Source organism: Onychomys torridus, chromosome 5 (genome assembly GCF_903995425.1).
Source record: "Onychomys torridus chromosome 5, mOncTor1.1, whole genome shotgun sequence".
NCBI lineage: Eukaryota > Metazoa > Chordata > Mammalia > Rodentia > Cricetidae > Onychomys > Onychomys torridus.
The window spans coordinates 75,085,590-75,105,933 of record NC_050447.1 but is presented as its reverse complement, the minus strand read 5'-3'; the positions used below and the strand labels follow the sequence as shown (position 1 = coordinate 75,105,933).

The 20,344-nt window shown below is 36.6% G+C and overlaps 1 protein-coding gene across 1 annotated transcript in view; it reads right to left on the bottom strand.

The window, feature by feature from the left end:
- The window catches only part of Malrd1 (MAM and LDL receptor class A domain containing 1), a 594,884-nt gene that overhangs the window by 399,513 nt on the left and 175,027 nt on the right, over positions 1–20,344 (bottom strand). The window contains exon 18 of the mRNA XM_036188969.1: positions 6,769–6,856. Within this exon, the coding sequence (XP_036044862.1) occupies positions 6,769–6,856 (88 nt within the window). The remainder of the gene's footprint in view (positions 1–6,768; positions 6,857–20,344) is intronic.

The following is a 20,344-nucleotide window of genomic DNA, read 5'->3' as shown; positions in this document are numbered from 1 at the left end:
CGCCTACAAGGTGGGGCTGAGAGAGGACCCTGAAGACCTGAGATCTGGATGCACTGGCTCTCCTGGTTCCTGGACGCTGGACACTGGAGGTAGATGGAGCAGAGTTCTCCAGAGAACACTGCCGGACTGCGCTACACCTTTGCCAGACCCTGTAACCTACCTATCCCTTCATTTGTAAGTAGCACCACTAAATAGACCTCCCTTTTAACTATGTGGAGTGGCCTTAATAATTTCACCAATATTCCCCTATCCATTTCCCTCTCATCATGTGGCTCACTCTCCCTCCCCACATGGCACATGAGCAGTTGCAGTGGACCCCAGCCCAGGCTTGCAGTTAACCTGGCTCTGGGTACCCCACTGCATCCTCCCTCCCTACTCGCACTGCCAAGCATTGTCACGGAAGCTGGTTACCCTTGTACAGATAAACCTTTACTGTAATTGTCAGAAAACATGGTGAGATACTTGGGAATTCTTAAAAGGAGAACTAAGTTATAAAAAAAAAAAAAAAAAATCTTCCCCATGTCAAAAACTGGAAATACCACATTGCAGAGAGTTAGGATCCTGTATAGTGTTATTATGGATAGTTTGCAAATGGAAAAAATAAATGAGGGTATAATCCCCTTAGCTTGAATTGATAAAATGCCAATTGTAACTACTGTCAGTTTGGTAATTCATATTTAATTCTTAAAAATTGTTTGATAACTGTGCCAAATATGAAATTTTGGCTGATAAGATCTAAGCCTTATAAAGACTTGGTATTGATAAAATACAAGCTTTAGAAAGACTTACTAGTGAAAATAATAAAAAATTTGACTGATAAGATATGGGCCTTAGAAAGAACTACTAATGAAAATGAGAAAAGTACTAAGACACAGACAGAAAAATTTAGAAAAGAACCTGCCACACCACTGCATGATGAAACCAACATTAATTTATTCAGTTACCATATAAGAATGACCACCAAATGAAAGACATCCCTAAAGTTGTGCAGAATTTGATTGGAATTCTGTTGAAATTCTAGATCAGAAGAGATTCAAAGAAATAGTCATTTCATAGGGTATATATTCACTTTTTGCGAAGCACATGTTAAATTCATAGGCAACTCAGAACAGAATTATCCCACAAGACTGGAAAGATGTAGTTACAGCACTGTTGAAAGTTGGTCCTCAGTTACAATGGGAAACATGGTAGAAAGAGGAAGCCAGGGTCATAGAACAATGAAATAGCTAGAGGATTTGAAATCTACCAAGGTCAGCTTCTTGGTGAAGGTCAGTATGCTAATTTGCAAAGGCAGTTCAGATTTTATGCTCTCACCCTTATGCTATGTCATATGGAGGCGTTGGATGTCTGGGGCAGTGTTGAAGAATTAGGAAAGAGGACTGAGTTATTTACTAAAATTATACAAGGCCCAAAAGAAGCCTCCACTGATTTTTCACAAAGGTTGCCTTCAGATGTAAATAGAATGATATCAGATCCAGAAGTTAGACAAATATTAATGAATAGTTGGCTTTAAAAATGCTAATTTAGAATGCAAAAAGGTGATTTGGCCTTTGAAGGCAAAATCAGCACCAATAGATGAGTGGATTAGAAAGACAACTGATAATAGATCTCATGCTTATGATACTGCTTTGATAGGAGAATCAATTTCTAGAAATTTTAAGAAAAATCAGAATGTCAGATGTTTTAATTGTAGTAAACAAGGTCACCTGAAACCTAAAAACAGTGTCCTTTCTAAAGACAATTCAAGCAGAGGGCCACAGCTTTCTGGAGTATTCAGAAGGTGTGGCAAAGGCCAGCGTGAGACTAATGAATACAGAACAACAAGGGACAGGCAAGGTAACCCTTTGCCATTAGGAAATATTCTAAGGGGTCTCCTGTGGGCCCCAATATCAAATTTGGCTCATTCAGTCCCTGTCAGCATCAGAGAAACTCATCCACAGAGCAATTAAAAAACATAACACCTGTTGTTAAAAACCACACTGTTCTGGATATGACCAAAAACAGAACAACTTATAATAGATACAACAAAAAAGTTCACATGAGACACTGAATGGTAAAAAAAAAAAAAAAAAAAAAATCTGAATTAAATCAGCCTGTTTACATTAAAGATGTATTGACCTGAGAATGGGAACCAAGGTAAGTATTACATTGGGGAAGAGGTTTGGCTCTTGTTTTCACAGAAGAAAAGCTCTGAATAATATCCAAATTGATAAAGATTAGATTCACATAGGAGAGCCCCCTTGATTAGGAGAGGTGATAGTTCATCAAATTACATGGCCATTCCATTTAAATTAACTTATCAGACTAACAATTTTTTTTTTTCATTTGATCAGACATAACCTGCCAAAAAGGGAAACTCTCCAAAGTTAGGATTGATTGGGGCAGAATTTGTTTGTTTCTTTCCAGGAGAATAAAAACATTCAACTAAAGAATCTAAAAAACACTGAACAAATAAGACATTTGAAGAGAAGGATGAATCATCCAAAGAAAATGTCCTGAGAAAAAGAGTAAGTTGGCTTAATGATATAGCACATTTCTAACACACACACACACACACACACACACACACACACACACACACACACATCATAAATCAAAATGTTTGTTTCTGCTGTTCTCTACCATTATATAAGACAAATGGTCTTTTGTAGTCTCAACTCAATTAAAAATTAAAGTGGCCTTTGGAGTTGGAGCACAGTTCTCTCTTTCTCTAAACCCAAGCATACTTGTTAAAGGAAAAATCCAAAATCTCTGTCTCATGTCAGAAGAGCAATCTGGTATGGGACAGAAGAAAAAACAAAATGAAGGGATTATTCTATTGCCACTAATCTCATAATCTATTGGTTTTATTTTGACTCTTTAAAACTTTTCATAAGGTATAAATATTATCTCAAAATTTATGAAATTAATATATATTTAAACATTGTGTCATGATACTAATGACCATATAAGGCACTAACTAACTCTAGAAATAGGTTTCATCTAGCTTTCTGTAGGTGATTTCAGGGTTGTGTCTGAAGCCGGCAATTAGGAATTAAGCTTGTGTATCTCAGGTATATTACATATATTGTGGTCCTTTTACCTCTCCAAGATCTGCTGCATATGATATTTTAAAATGTTTAAAAGTTTTCTGCAGTAAATCATGACCATTCCTAACAGCAACCTTTGAAATCTTCAAAAGGATGATGGAGTCCCCCCAACAACTATTCCACCTGAATTGTGGTGATGCTACTAAGCTGACAAATACCACCCAAAGATCAGCTTTGGAAACTGTTTGCAAACTGTTCAGGACAATTTCAAGGTGGTTAATGAAGATTGTCCAGCATCATAGACTACTCCAGTCAGAACTTCATATAAGCCTTGCACTTTCCTATCATACCAAGACTGGACAACAGCTAGCTCTCCCTGGACTTGATTTTTATCTAAATATTTTCAGGATCCCCTACAGATGTCATCACCCCCAGAAAACAGGAAGTAATTTTAAGAACATGACACTCACATTCCTAAGATGTGGGGTGGGTGGTTTTTGGTTATTTTGTAGATGTTTGTAATCATTGAAGGGACTTTGTTACAAGTTGTTATTGATCATGGTCAGAAAGGAAACTAAGCAAAGGGAGATCAGATTCAGGGATCTCATTCTGAAAAGAAAAAGAGGGATATAGAAATGATAGGAAAAAAAGGCTAGATTAGTGAATCTGCTTTTAAACTAAAAAAAGTAACTACTTGTCTAAAATATTTTACATTGGTATATGTTTTTGGATATTGATACAAATTTAAGGTTATTTTGTTATACTGTTCAAATCTTGTTTAAGTTTTTTTGTATATTGATATAAACTTAAGGTTATTTTTGTTATATTGTATATATATTTATATTTTTATTTAAGATATTGTACCTATTCAGCTCATTTAAAAATGAAATATAAAGTTTTAAATCCTTAAAAGCTATTTAGGATAATAAAGAAAGACAGGTTAATGGTCATCTACAACAACTAAACTTATTGTCATGTTAACTATGTTTTCAAGGTAAAAGAGAGATATATTTTAAATTAATAGGTGGTCTTCAAATACTTCAGAGGGCTACAGAATATGGCATTTAAAATATTTTAATAACATAAGGCTTTTCATGACAGTGAGACAGATCTGCTCCTGTTAGCACCAGTTCACTTCAAAAAAGGATGATGGGCATCAAAGAGCCTCCATACGGATTTTGCTTTCAATGTGACAAAGCCGGCTTTTTGGTCAAGAAACTGCCCTTGTCTTGACTGCTGACAGTTTGCTGTTCAAATTGGATGAGCAGGACACAAAAGGAAGTGACTGCCAAACTTTGCCAAGACAAGTCCTTTAAAATTTCCTGGATCACAGAAAAATCTGTTAGATATTCTAGGCCTGTAGGTCACAAAGATAGACACACCAATGTTGTAGAGGAACCTTGGGATGACTGTCCAGAAAGCCAGATGTCTCTGTTATTTCTATAGTTTTGGAAGTTTGCTCTGCACTTCCTATTTACTCAGGTAATATTATACCCTTCTGGGGTCTCTGATGGAGTTGAAGACCATATAGTCATAGTTACAGTTTTCCTTTGTTATGATAGAAAGTAAATTAGTTACAAAACTTGGGACTCACCTAGAGAGGAGTATTTTCTCTGAAGTTGTCAAATACAAATGGACTGGACATTGTGTATGTAATTCTTAGACTTAAAATCTTTCCTTTTTATTTAAACAAAAAGGGGATATGTTGCAGGAGACTTGTTTGTATTGTCACTTCAAGACCCCAATGGAGTTCAGCCTTGAGACTAGAGGGCAGAGTCCACATTCAGCTGGCTGGAATGAACCATAGAGTTTTCTGGTAGACTCAGAAAAAGATAGACTCAGAGAGGCATAAGAAGGGGCTTGGAAATATTCGTGGGCCCTTTCAATCTGAGAAGGTAGAGAGGAGGACAACTGATCTTTTTCTCCATCACTCTGTGGACCTATTAGATTTATACCCTAACATCTGACTCCCGAGCATTATTATTACTAAAACAATAAAAAGCCATAGTAGATAATTTACAAAACAAATGGAATAATCATCTGTGGGACAATGGTGGCTTCAGGCTAGAGCAAATGAGTGAGTTGGCTCTGGAAATATCTGCAGTAAAAGATGACCAAGTGTATGAATAAGAATGGGCACATTTACTAAAATAATATCAATGGGTGATGAATCTTCCTTCTTACTGGCCTTCCAGAAAAGGACCCAATGCTGGGGATGTCTTTCTGTATGCTGTGAATGTGTTGCTCTGATTGATTGATAAATAAAATGCTGATTGGCCAGTAGCCAGGCAGGAAGTATAGTAAAGGTGGGACAAGCAGAAAGGAGAATTCTGGGAAGTGGAAGGCTGAATCAGGAGACACTGCCAGCTGCCACAATGAGAAGCAAGAGTAAAGTACCAGTAAGCCACAAGCCATGTGGCAACATATAGATTAATAGAAATTAATTTAAGATATAAGAACTAGATAGCAAGAAGCCTGCCATGGTCATATAGTTTATAAGTAATATAAGTCTCTGTGTGTTTACTTGGGTCTGAGTGGCTGCAGGAGCTGGGTGGACATAGGAAAACTCCAGCTACAATCCTGCTTTGTATAGTGTTCTGCAGAACAGCTAGACACTACTGACATGAGTCAGTGCTGCTGGAATTATGAGATGGAGAAGGAGCCTAACTACAGAGAAGTGTGGTGGAGCCCCGAACATGCTTTAAGCTCTGTCACACAGTGATGTGAAGGTGAGGGGAAAACAATGAGTTGAGATGTCTGTGATCCAGGGGCTGGGAGGATTTATGCCTTTAAACTCAGCACTCAGAGGTAGAGGTGATCTCTGAGTTTGAGGCTAATCTGCTCTACAGAGCAAGTTCCAGGATAATGAGGATTACATAGAGAACTTTTGTTTCAAAAGACAAACAGACAACAACAAAAATATCAGCAAATCAGGTGCACTTGTGTTCAAGAATACTCAGCAAATGACACTGGTCTCCCATGTCATTTGATTTAAGAGCCTCCAGGCTGAGTGCCAGGGTGATATTTATGAATTTAATTTTCAGTTTTACTGAACCACTGTGCATTGCAGAGGAGGAGCATCCCTTCTCCACACCATGTTGCAAGCCTGGGCTGTTGTAATTTTTAGTGGCTTCTCTCATTATTACTGGGACATTTATTATATGTTGAACAGAGCATAAGTATGCAGTTTAGGAGAGAGGTTGCAGGTGAAAATACATGTCTTGTAAATAGTCTATTTTTCAATACATATAAATAAAAATGTGTAAAAAATAGGTTGTAAACAATTTCTAGGAATAGTTAAAAGTATAGCCTAAATTTAAAACCTCAGTGTCACTAAAGATAAAGAAGATGCTAAATGAGATGTTAATGAAGTTTAAAAACCACAATGTGATTATAAACAACTCAGTAAATACTATATTGAAATAATTACTTTTTACCATCACTTAAGTCTCACAAAGGTCATGAAACTGCAGTATAACTTCAGATATGACTTTCTGGTACTTCATATATGATAAATGATTAAAATTACAGATCAAACATCTTTCCTGTGTTTCAGTTTTAAGATTACTTACTAGCAGAGATTTATAATATCTTTTCCAGTATCAATACATTTAAGGAACTGTAAAAAACAAGGGCACTTTAGACTATTCCTGAATATAAAGTATAGATTATTTCCTTGGTAATTCTTCCAAGTAAACAGATTTGGAAATTCTTATGTATTTGAAATGCTCTCTCTTACCTGGGTAGAGGGTACAATCCATGAATGACAGATCATCAATTGCAATATCTCCAGTGAAGCCATCTCCCACGGAAGCCACTATCAAGATCTGAAGCATAAAAGAAAGGTGTTGAATTGTGAATGAAATCATAGAAACGCATGGCTGAAAAGTAATTCACAAGGCTGGGAGATGGCTCATTCAGTACAAAAGTATGAGGTTGTGAGTTTGATTCCTCATACTCACATAAAAATGATGGGTGGTGTTGGGAGCCTTTAATCTTAGCATTAGGGAGGTGGGGGCAGGAGGATTCTAGTGGTTCACTGGACACAAAGTCTAGCCTGATTGGTAAACTCCAGATCTCAGTGAGAGAAAGACCCTAGCTCACAGAGATGTCTATGGTTCATGAGGATGACACCTGAGCTTGTGGTCTGATCTCCATATGCACACACAACTGCACTTGTACCATCAATCATATACACTTTCCTACACAATATATACATGAATCAGTATGCAAAGACACACACACACACACACACACACACACACACACACACACATATATACATGTATATACCACATACAGACATAAGTGCACTTGTACCACCATTCACATGCATCTTCCTACACACATATACATGCATAAATATGAAACCACACACATATCCATGTGTATATATATATATATATATATATATATATATATATATATATACATATGTATATACACACACATACACATACAGATTGAGAGAGAGAGAGAGAGAGAGAGAGAGAGAGAGAGAGAGAGAGAGAGACCTGAGTTGGGGGCATTGAGGGAATGAAGAAAGGAGAGACATACAGACACAAGGACAGAAAAGCTGGGGTCAGGGCAACTGTGTACCCTCTGACAAAGCAGCACCAAATCCTCAGCATCAGGAACCCCAGTGCACTTATTATGTATATCAGGAGGGGAGAAGTTAGCTAGCCTCTGCAGGAGGTCTCTGGTGGCAGCAGTCTCAAACTGTAAACACCCCGGAAAAGGAAGCTATAGTTGATAGTTTTGCAAACACTGGCTAATCCGTTTGTAAATGATTAACTCTCTCCATAAACATTCCCACTGAGACCTGAAGAAGGCTTTCCCATCCTCTAATCCTGACCTGGAAGAAAGGCTTTGTCAGTTTCCCATGGGTCTGAGGCTGCTTTGGTCCTTGTCAGCCACACATACTCATTTGGAGCTTCGTCAGTTCCCTACACTGCATCTGAAGACGTTCAATTGTCTGAAATCTCACCAGGCAGATCCACACACTTTTCTGTAAATGTCCAGTGTGGTTCTAAGACAATATGGTTATCTTGTTTCCTTCTGGCCTTTATGTATCTGCTCTGACCACTCTCCCCTCTTCCAATTGTCCCCTTTTGTCTTTCATCAAGTTTATCTACTTCTGAGGCTAGATGTCCTCACCTTTCCAGATGTGATTTTTTGCATTTTTCAACATGTATCTGAAACTAATTAATCCATATGGATCTTCTTTGGAACTGAATTAATCACAGCAACTCACATGAATATTGTTGCTGTTATAGAATATGTAATTCCACCAAAATCCCAGGGAAAAAAAGGAAATACAGGCAAATCACTATAGTATATGGCAGATTGTGACTAAAGACGAGACCTAGTGTAATAAAATTAATCATGATGAATTATTTTAATACTTATGCAAATGTGTTCTATACTTACTTGGCATCTTGCCATAATTTAATTTAAAGAAGTACTTGTGACAAATCCAAAGTTTTAAGAGAAAAAACATTCTCTTTTCTACTATGAAGGAAAATACATTTCCATTTCATTTGTCCTTCACAATTGCAGAGTGTGGAAGCTGAATTTTTATTTCACGTCAATTGTCAAATTCTATCTTGTACTGAATGCTATCATGCCCCTCAGTTATTGATAAGGCCATCCAAGAAGGGAGGTTTGGAAGGTCAAATTTTTTACCTTCAACATCTTGGTAACTTCTCCAAACTTTTCTTTATTTGGTTTTTCTTTTTGTTTGTTAGTTTGTTTAATATTTTCAGGCCAGGATATCATAAAGTTTTGTCAACATGATAAAGATTTAAGGATTCAAATACTGGGCAAAGATAGTTCACCTGATATTGCCAGAGAAGAACCTGTATACTTGATAAAATGCACAATTTTCATTACCATCATGATGGAACAAAATATTGTGAGGAGTTTCTCCAATCCATGCCTGGTATTGTAAACTCAGTTAAAAAACCCATGGCTGAGGAGGTCTTAGGCCCTAGGCAGGAGCTCATGCTGTTGTTTAACTAAACTGACGGAGTGACAACTCATCCTTATGGCCTCAGACAAGCACGACTCTCGACCTAAACAGAGAAGCTTCTCTTTGCAATAATAATCATAAGTGTAGAGACTGTGGCTGGTCAAGGGACTGAAAATAGGTGACAGGTGAATGCTCAGCCCTGTAAAAAGCATTTGCAACATCCCCTCTAAGGTTCAGGGAACATTGTGGAAAATAGGATAGCTAGAACATTAGGAGAAAGACTTTCAAATGCACTTCGGGGCATGGCATAAGCATTGCACCCATGTATACACAACTTAGGCCACCTGCACTGAACTGATTAGGTCTGTCAAATGTCAATCCTAGATCAAAGAGGACTCAAATTGGCTACCCACAGATTCTGGTGGAGGGGTAGTGATTGTTAACTGTTTTTAGTTCAGTTGTGTACCCACCTGAGAGCCTCCCTTCACACCAATAGGCAGTTCCCAATTATAATCACACAGACAAAACTAGTTAAATCAGTGGGTCCCAAAATAAAATAAAAAGACACATAAGTGGGAAATGGACACACTTGGAGGAGGAGGGAAGGAGAGGGGTGGAAGGATGACAAGGAGTCCATGGACAAGGGGAGAATAATCATAATGTACTGTACATATGTATATAAGTGTCAAAGAACAAATTGGAAATTTTTAAAAGAAATACTATTGGAAGAGAAAACAAAATGCAGAAAACATTTAGGACCAAATCTTACAAGTACCAATAAACAGAAATCAACCAAGGAATTTGGCAAAACTTACTATAAAAATTGTATATTGAAGAAAAGCCTATGATTTTTGATTAGCTGAAAATAGCAAAAGATAAATTAATTACTAATAATGCAATACTTAGATCAATGTGTATACAATATAGCACAATGCAGCAAAGTGAGCCATCAACCAGCACAGCTCAGAAATAAGAAGAGGGGAAATCAGGCAAAGAGAGACACACTATGTTTCACACACACAGCTCATGGTTGTCATTAGCATAGTGATGTGCATGCAGAGAAAATTAATAGCAGGATCTAATATTTAATGGAAAAATGTACTTGTAACCCACAGAAACATCTATACAGTAAATATATATATATATATATATATATGACTTCATTCTAGAATAGACACTCATCTGTTATCTTTGTATAGTCACAAATTAAGGAACTGGCCATGTGAATTGAAAATTATAGAAATGTCATGTGACCCAGAGTGTGCCACAGTAGGTAAACATCACGTTTGGGTGACTGCTGCTTACAGGACTTATTTCTATTAGAGCTCACTCTATATAACCTGACAAGCATGTTGGTGTTGCCTCTCAAAGAAGACAGGCAGGTATTACTCTAACACATAATTGAATCGTACGTAACATTTGTCAAAATATCAATATGCTAAGGACTTAAATGTGAGCATTCTTGAGAACTAATAGATAGTAGTTTCAAGTTCTGATAGAAAAAATGTCAAATTCTATGTCTTTTGGGTAGTCTTTCTCAATAACTGGTCAAATAAATCATTTAAAAAGACTCTTAGGAGATGGCCAGATGACTCAGCAAGCAAAGGAAGGTTCTCACCACCAAGCATGAGAACCTGCGTTTGCTCCCTTTGACCCACACCGTGGAAGGAGAGAACCCACTCCTGCTAGTTGTACCCTGACCTCCACACACATACCATGGTGTACATGCTCCCAATCCAGTCAATACATGTAATAAATAAATGAATGAATGAATGAATGAAACAACATAGCCTTGAAACTAATTTTCAAATATTGATGTAAGCTACTTCTGCCCTATATTTAAGTATATAAAAAATTCTTAAATTATCATGAGTAATCAGGAAGCTACTATGTCTCTGCATACATTGGCATGTACACAATCAGACATAGAGACAAAATATCTCTGTTCTGAAAAGTCCCTCTTTATATTTAGTGTTGCTTCTAGAGTGAATGGAAATACAATGAAATATTAAATGTTACATGCAAGATAGTATTATATTCTGAAAATTAGGGAAGCCACATTTTATGCCTACATCCCATTGCACATTTTTAAAATGACTTAAGATGGAATAGAAAATCCAGTTCAGTGAAAACTATGGCTTTGTTAACTTACAGGTCACAAATGTGGGAGATACAAAGACTTAGGAAAGAATTTGGCAAAAAAAAAAAATTCTTGATATACATAACTATAAATTAATTTAAAAACTAACATGTGCTATAATTGACATGTTTGGTATCAATCACCTATGTTGTATCATATACCTTCCTACATCCCTGATTCTAAATAAACAGCATGTGTTTCTTATTTACACAAGTCCTGGTACCATGTGATTCCTACAAAACACTGCCTGAAACACCATGGTTTAGATGCAAGACTGTTATGGAATATTATTTTAAGGTGTGTTACATTTGTTTATGCTGTGGAACATTTGTTTAATGATGCAAAGGTGTGTTGCATTCTTTTTATATTACATTTGTTTAACTCTGAAGCTGTGTTACTTTGCCTGTCTAAAACACCTGAAGGTCTAATAAAGAACTGAACAGCAAATAGCAAGGCAGGAGAAAGGACAGGCAGGGCTCGCAGGCAGAGAGAATAAATAGAAGGGGAGATCTGGAAGGAGAAGAAAGAGCAAAAGAACAAGGAGAGGAGAATGCTATGGGCCAGCCATGCACTAAGAATGAAAGTAAGATATACAGAACTAAGAAGAGGAAAAAGCCCAGAGGCAAAAGATAGACAGGATAATTAGTTAAGAAAAGCTGGCAAGAAACAAGCCAAGCTAAGGCCAGGCATTAAAAGTAATAATAAACCTCCATGTGATTTATTTGGGAGCTGAGTGGCAGCCCACCCCAACCAAGTACAAAAGAGTAAAGAAAACAAACAATATTTTTGCATTCCAACGTGGGCCCATAGAAATCAGAACAACACAAGACTACTGTATGCCACAAGTTGCGGTGTTTTGTACTAACACACACTGGAGCTTTTCTGCTCTTATAGAAATGCAATGTTTTAATGATGGAAGAGATATCGTATGTTCTTATCATCTCTAACATATGGTATTTTCAAAGCATGTCATCTAATTGTTCAAGTCATGTATAAAAACCACCACTTACTAGTTACTAATAATTTCCAATGAACAAATATTTATATTACCATTGCATTTTTTAATAGTTTCCACTGATTTTTCATTTTGCTTTCCCAGAAAACTAAAGCCCCCATAATTCTGATTTCACTGAGGATTTGTGAGGAATTGTTCTCAATTCCAAAAAAGACATTCAGAGAACTACTTAATATATATCACATAATCTGTAATTCTTGTGGGATCCTTAAAATTTGGTGTAGAGTATGAAAATTTGCCCTCTAATATACAGGAAAAGATCTGTTGAGATCAATGTAAGAGGGCTTTAATCACCCTTAGAACTGCTAACATAACCCTAAAAGCAATCCCTATAAAATAAAACTCAGATTTGATCTGACAAACTTTATGTTTATAAATCTATCCCTGGTTGGTCTTATTGTACACACAAACCACCGCATAATAATTGGAGCTTTCAATTATTACACTGGATATGAAAAAAATTATCATTAAATATGGACCACAGAAATGCATTTAAACTGTTTAAGAATAATAAAAATACAATTGTGATACCAAAGGATTAAGTGAACTAATACAGATAAGTAGACCAAGTAAAATAAGAAGATTGCTTCAAAGAAAAATATGATTTCTACATAGTCTGTCTGAGTCCTTGAATGGGTTAGAAAAATGGTAAATACCTTATTACTCTTCAGTATTCAGATTGAATACCTTCTTAGTAATGTTGAGCTATGTAGAATATGGCTTTTTACAGATTTTTGACTCAGAAAAAAAAAAATTTGTGTCCATATTGGTATTGTGGTGTTTCCATGGTAACAAGAATGAAAAACAAAATCTAGGTTTGACTTTGAATATCTTATATGTAATACACAAAAGACTGAATAGTGGCTCCTGGGATAAACCCACATCATCAGGGATTAGTAAAACCTAAAAGTTTTTCCCAAGTCAAATAGGTCACCAACGTTTTAAAGTAGGATATTTCTCTAGAAGATACTGCCCCTTGGCTGTCACAGACTCTACTACTCTATGTTGCATACCACCAATTGTCTTATACTTGAGATAGGTCCATCATTCATGTACTTTGTCTGGTTTTAAACACATCTGAGTTTGTAAATTCCTTCAGCATGTTAAGTCAGATACAAAACATCTGAGATTTTCCCTGCTTCTCAGGCAAAAAGCCAGTCTACCATATGCCACGTACAAATGCTTTTTAAAACATGCAGATTATGTAGTAAAAAGCTACAGCCAGAGAAGTGTCTTCTACCACTTTCCCATTCCCACAAGGTAACATGATGAGAGACAAGTGTATACAAGTACTGAGTCATATTTTACGAGAAACATGACATTGACACTCTTGTTATAACTGCCCATTGTGGAAGGAAAGGAGAGGGGAGGGAAAGGACTAAGTGGGGGAGTTATTTTTCTATGTAAGGGATGCAAACATCATGAGAGCAAGACCACTCATGAGGTCCCTTTTATTCTTTCTCACTATGTCTATAATTGAAATGTTTAAGCCAATGCACTGTCTCTTAATGTGATGACTATTCTTAGTTGTGAAATTGACTATATCTGGAATGAACTATAACCCAGAAATGGAAGGCACACTTGTGATCTAAACCTCGAGGCATGAAGGCAACATGGCTTTAATCCAGCCCCAGAAGCTGGAAGGCACACCTTTAATCTGGACCACAACTTCTGCTGGAAGCTTATAGGACAAGGTCATGTAAAACTTAGATGCCTCTTTATATACAAAACTTATCCCAAATGCTAAGTGACATGTGCACACCTAAACATGCAATCTTCCTTCTAAATCCTAAGAAATGCGTTTACTTTTGGTGATTTTAAAGAATCAAAAAGCCAGTTTACTTCAGCTTCCTCTGTCGCTTTAGACATACTCAAAGGGTAAAAAAAAAAAAAAATAGTGGTTTGATTTTACTTTTTATTCTTTCACTCCCCTTATATTACAGTGCCTTTCTAAAACTTCCTAAAGTGCGTTTTGAAAGGGATAAACGTTGATCAATTTGAAACTAATTTGCTACTTGAAACTCTGCAAACCCACATGCTATTTGAAAGCATCCTCTGGGGACCGGTTTTGAGGAAGCTTTCTCACATTCCATCCGTTATATGAATGAAGACAAATAACACTCAGTTTCTCCAAGGCCTAAGAATTTATACAAAGCATATTTGATTGCTGGTTACAATGAAGCATTTAATTGAAAAAAGCCCGGTCGATAACAGGAAAAGAAATGAAAAGGAGGTTGAGAGCTATTGACTGAAAAGTTCAGAAAGTTGTGCTTTTATTATTAAGAATGGCATAATGAAGTATACAATCGAGTATAATGTCCTATTGTTTAAATGATTTTCACACAAATGCCAGAAATGAATTCTCCCTTAAGAACCATATTTTTATCGATTAAATTTGTTCTTTCACAATCTCATGTATGTATTTAATGCATTCTGATTATTCTTCTGTCTCTCTCCCACCCCTACCATTACTTCCTTCCCTTAAAGTTCCTTTCCAATCTTATCTTTAAATATTTTTTTTCAGTCAACAGAGCCAATCTTTTACACAATTAAAGAAAATATTTAAAGAAAAGTGAGTAGAATACGAGTTTATTATTATAAATACAAAATAAGTCCTGTTTACTAAAATACTTAGATGCTCTCAATCTCCTTGTGTGGGGCATCTAACTACCCTTTGGGATGGTTTGAGTGAAAACGTCCCTGTAGGTCAGATGTTTGGACACTTGGTCCCCAGTGTTTAGGACTCTTTGGGTAGGTTTAGATTGTATATAGTCTTGCTGGAGGCTGCATATCACTGGGGACAGGCTTTGAGATGGAAAAGCCTCTTGCCATTACCAGTGTACGCTTTACTTTCTGCTTCTTGCTCCAGTCTCCAGTCACCATGCCAGCCTGCTAATATGCTGCTCGCCTGTGGTGGTGATGGACTCTGGAACCATAATCCTCTTCCTTCGATAAGTTGCATCAGTCATGGCATTTCATCACAGTAATGGAAACATAACTAATAAACCTTTCTACTTAGCAATTTAAAATCAACCCAGACTCAAGTACAGAAAAAATATAGGACATAAATCTAAATCCTTCCTTTAATTAACTGTTTTAGTTTGCTTTTTGGCTGCTTTGATAATTGTCATGATATAAACTAACTTGTGTAGCAAATGGTTTCTTTCATCATAGACCCCTAGGTCACGGTCCATCATCAAGGGAAATCAGGCAGGAACTCAATTCAGGAAACTGGTGGCAGGAAGCATGAAGGACCCCAGATTTACTGGCTTGCTCCTCCTGAATTATGCTCAGTTAGCTTTTTATATACTCCAGGCCCATCTTTGGAGGGGGTGGATACTGCCCACGGTAGACTAGGCCTTCCCACATCAATCAGTATTCATGAAAACCACCACAAACATACCCACAGGCCAATCTGATGGAGGCAATTCTTCATCGAAAGTTCCCACTTGTCAGTTGTGTCAAGTTGACAGCCAAGAATAGCCAGCACTCCAATATTTGTCCTTGGCACTGGCAATAAATATCCTATAATACTCACAACATCAGTTATTGTGAATTAAAAATCCACTGAGCATTGCAGCACAGACTTTACTCAGAAAAGTCTCTTGGGCCGCCTGAGCTGAAGTTGTGTTTTTCATCCATACTTCTTACAGTTTTGAATTCCATGTGTATTTCTACAATGAGATACTGGCTTCTTCTCTAACAGTGAAGGACAAGCTTCCAGATAGGCTCAAAGGACCACACAGCTTTGCTGTGGAACAATGTTTTTGCATACTGTTAATATTTGTTGTTCTTATTGGTTTAATAAAGGGCTAATAAAATACCTAGGCAGATAGAGATGAGGTGGGACTTGGAGACAAAAAGAGAGCATGGGGTAGAAGAGGGTGGAGTTGCCAGCCAGACACAAAGGAAGTAGGAGATGAACATGCTGAGCTGGAAAAAAAGGTACTGCCATGTGGTAGATCATAGATGAGAAATATGGGTTAATTTACTTGAAAGAGCTAGTTAGTAACAAGCCTAAGCTATCAGCTGAGTATTTATAATTAATAATAAGTCTCAATGTCATTATTTGGGGACTCATGGATCTGAACAACAACAAAAAAAAACTCTGCCTACAAAGCATTGTGTAGAGCAAGCCTAAGCCCTGAGGTTAGCACGCTGTATGCGTTTACATATTTTGAGGGGAGGGATTATTTCCAAATAAAGCAATTTACATCACTCATGGTGATGTGGCTTATTCCCCACATTTACATGGCAGGCACTGTAGTTTAATCCAAACAGGTTTTATTTACATGACATGCAAAGACCAAACATATAGTGCTAATTCTTCCTAACCCATTATGCTATCATCTAACTTTGACAAACCCTCTGTCCTTTGCTTCTATAACTCTCATGTATCTTTCTTTTCTTCCTACACAGCTTTGCTGCTAGATTGTAATTTAATTTACACCTGTTTCTATATAGTTTTTCCATGTGTTTTCTTCTCTCTCCATTCCTAAATCCACTTGGGTGTGTGTTTCCAGATCCTCCCCCTTACTTTTTGGCTATTCTTCAACTATCACTTTCAACTCAGAATAATGGTTTTATTTGTTAGATAAACATCAGAATATGTTAAAAATTAATTAATAATATAATATATATATATATATGATATATATATATATATTTCTGTTTTAAAAACCTATAATTTTACTTTTCTTCCTTTTGAGATGTAGTTTGCCATATGGACTGACAGTAATCTTCCATTCAACTTGATGGGATTTATAATCAACATAGAAACATAGCATTGGGTATAAAAGTGAGGGTGTTTCTATACAACATTAACAGAACATGGTGATGACTCTGAATGTGAGCAGTACCATTCCATGGACTGGGATCCAGAACTAATCCAAAGGACAAAAGCAACTTGAGCACCAGTGTTCCTACCCCTCTGCTTCCTGAGCGCAGAGCAGTAGGGCCAGTCTCCTCAGGTTCCTGGTATCACTAAGTTCCTCAGGATGACTTGACCCCTTGCACTGTGAGCTGGAATAAACCTGCTTTTCTTGAGGTTGCTTTCGTAAGATATTTTGTCCCAGTGAGGAAAAAGTAACTTATCCATCTTCTGGTCTCGACTTTATAATTCCTCTTCCGTGTCTGCTGAGAGTCCAAGTGTGTGCCACCAGAACTGATGGAAAATGTCTTTAGCTCTGGAATAGGCAGGAGGAACGTGTAGACTATGCAATCCTTGCATTGTATTTTAATGGGATCTAGAAAATGTAAAATGATCCCTGACACACTCCAAGAAGCTTCCTGGCTGATGATTTAAAAACCCAAGTCCTTCCAACTGCTTTTCTCTCTTTCTCTCTTTCTCCCTCCCCCACCCCTCTCTCTCTCTTAACTTTCAGTGGTTTCTACACTTGAACTCACCAGTGTGACTAAGGACTAAATGAGTAAGTGATAGGGAAGTTACACAATGGTACAAACCATTTCAATATTTAAAGAGAAGTTTCCTTTCACTTGGTTTTGCTTTAAAAAAAAAAAAAAAAAAAAACTCTTTGTTTTTGTTTTTGTGGGGGAAGTGTTGAGACGAATTCTCACTAGACCACCCAGACTATTCTAGAACTTACTACATCATCCAGAATGTCTTCTGATTCCTAATCTTCCTGGCCCAGCTTCCTGGGTTCTGGGATAACTCTGGAAAGCAACTTGTATTTAGAAAATTATTAATTTCCACTATGAAAATGTAACATCTCTCATGTTAGCACTTCAGTATGATGAATAACTCCACATCTACGCTTGTCACAATTCTATTATTGATGGTATTTTATTACTGGTCATATAATTGTACCTCAGACTGCTAGCATAGACTAGAATGCCCTGTATGCTAGATGTTCTCCCAGTATAAAGTCATTTGTAGTTTAAATTTTAAAATATCGCCCTAATTAAAACAACAGTTGCTTTTGAAATTAAGGCTTTTAATGACACTATGGTCATAAAAACGTTCTGGCTTGACATTTGAAATGTGTCTTCGAAGAATCCATCATCATGATCCTGTCCCTTTGAGAGTTTTACTTACTTAAAGTAAAAAAAAAAAAAAAAAAAAAAAAAAAAAAAATCTGATTTTTAACCTTTTTGTCCATTTACTATAAATTTAACTATAAATGTTGAAATGCTTTATTGCCGGCTAAACCATTGATCCCTAGAGTGGCATTTTACGGATATTTGGTCATTAATTTTAACATAACACGGCTTGTGGGGAGAAACTAGGTCATCAAAATCCCTGATTCAACATATGTTGTTGCTTAAGATAGGCTAAAATATAAAATAGAGACTAGCAGAGTCCAAAGTTATCAGGATGGCCTGAGAGACTATGCACAAAGTTTGGAGATGCTTTAACCAGTAACTAAAATTCTTCTTAAATTACATGGAGGGAAAAGGATAATTTTAATATAGAAATCTACAAGAAAAGCAGGGCTAGAGAGATGGCTCAGACATTAAGCACTGGTTACTCTTGTAAAGGATCTGGGATCTTAGCACACACAGGCAGCTCTGTAATCTCAGTTCCGTGGAATCCATCGCCCTCTACTGGACTATTGGAATATTGCACAAACATATATCAATGTAGGTAAGACATTAAACACGTAAAAAAAAAATCTTTAAAAGATAAGTCAATAGTAAAATGTACTAAACATTTTATACAATGGAAAGTTTTTAAAATAAAACTCATATTTGATTATTTTTATATTTTCATACAATATTAAGAGAATAACGTTAATAAAATTGTTAAAGTTTTTATTCTGTTGAGGGTCATTAATTTCTTAAAGCTTTTTGTTTTGTTTAAGTCTTTATGTTTTTATAGAATTTCAAGATGTAGCATCCAGTCTGAAAGAAAGACTCGGCTTTGTTGATGCAAGTCCCCTGAGTGGTTACACTGTCCTAAACCCATGTATATATACAAGTAACACTAAGAGAACTTAGTACGGTATGTGTATGTGTACACAATAATGTATAAAATATAAGTATAAAACATATGTAACAATAAGAATTATGCAAGGGATCAAAAGTTTGATAGGGAGTCTAGGAAAGGATACGGAGGAATTAGAAGCAAAAGGAGGTATATACATCATGTAAATACAGTACTCATGCATGAAACTCTCAAAAAATAAGTTTAAGAAAATGTGTAGGATCTAGTATATCTATACTCCCATATGGAAGTTTTCCCATATGGAAGTTTTTGGCTTCTTACAACAAACAAAATCATTGTTCTCTGTCATTTTAGAATGAAATTTCTGAATCTTGACGCTGGAAACTGGAAGCATCTAAACTTCTTATGTGAATTAAATTTTCATTATAATTGCTCAGTGTTTGACCTCAACTCTTTCAAAAAATTTCACCAAACAAGGTGGCAGATCTTCTGGTTAATCCCATTTGTATAACAGAACAACTGATGCTGGCATCAATCTGTATCAAATTAAAAAATAATTCAGTAGAAAGGAAAGGTGGCAAACTGTTGGTCAGTTAGTTATAGGTCAGAGTCACATCTTCACATTGACCAAGTGGTAGAGACTGCCCCTCCCTAGCTAACCAATGAACTGCTCACTAGTGCTTTCTCTAAACTCAAGCTTTGTGTGTGTGTGTGTGTGTGTGTGTGTGCATATGTGCAAGTACAAACCTCAAATATTCTGACAAATGAATGTTTTATAAATCAAGAAAACAAAGCCATCCTCATCCAGACTTCCCCCACAGTTCCTGAAGCAAAGCAGAGCAGTGCTTGGCTCTGGTGCTATTGAGTTAACCATATAAGCCACAGTTACTCCAGCCTCACCTGATACAACATAAGCCTGTTTTTATTTTAGCACTGCCCATGGTGGTCCAATCAGCCTCAGGCAGTACGTAAAATCAGCTTTTACAGCACTAAATAAGACACCCCAGATCAATTACATCTGGGATTCCAGCACATACACCCATGCATTCCCCTACACAGGAAATCAGTGTTCCTGTCTCATTCTACCTTTGAAACAATGGTTCCTAGGTATGCTATCCTCAGTGTTCCAGGACCCAGAAATTTCTCGAGAAACTGAGTGTAAAACAAAAATGTAAGCTTACCTTACCTATTTTAAATGAGACGCAATTGTAAATGTTATTTACATACTTATCAAATTATTGCTATTGAAGAAAAGAAAATCTGCTTGAACAAATTTGGATCACAA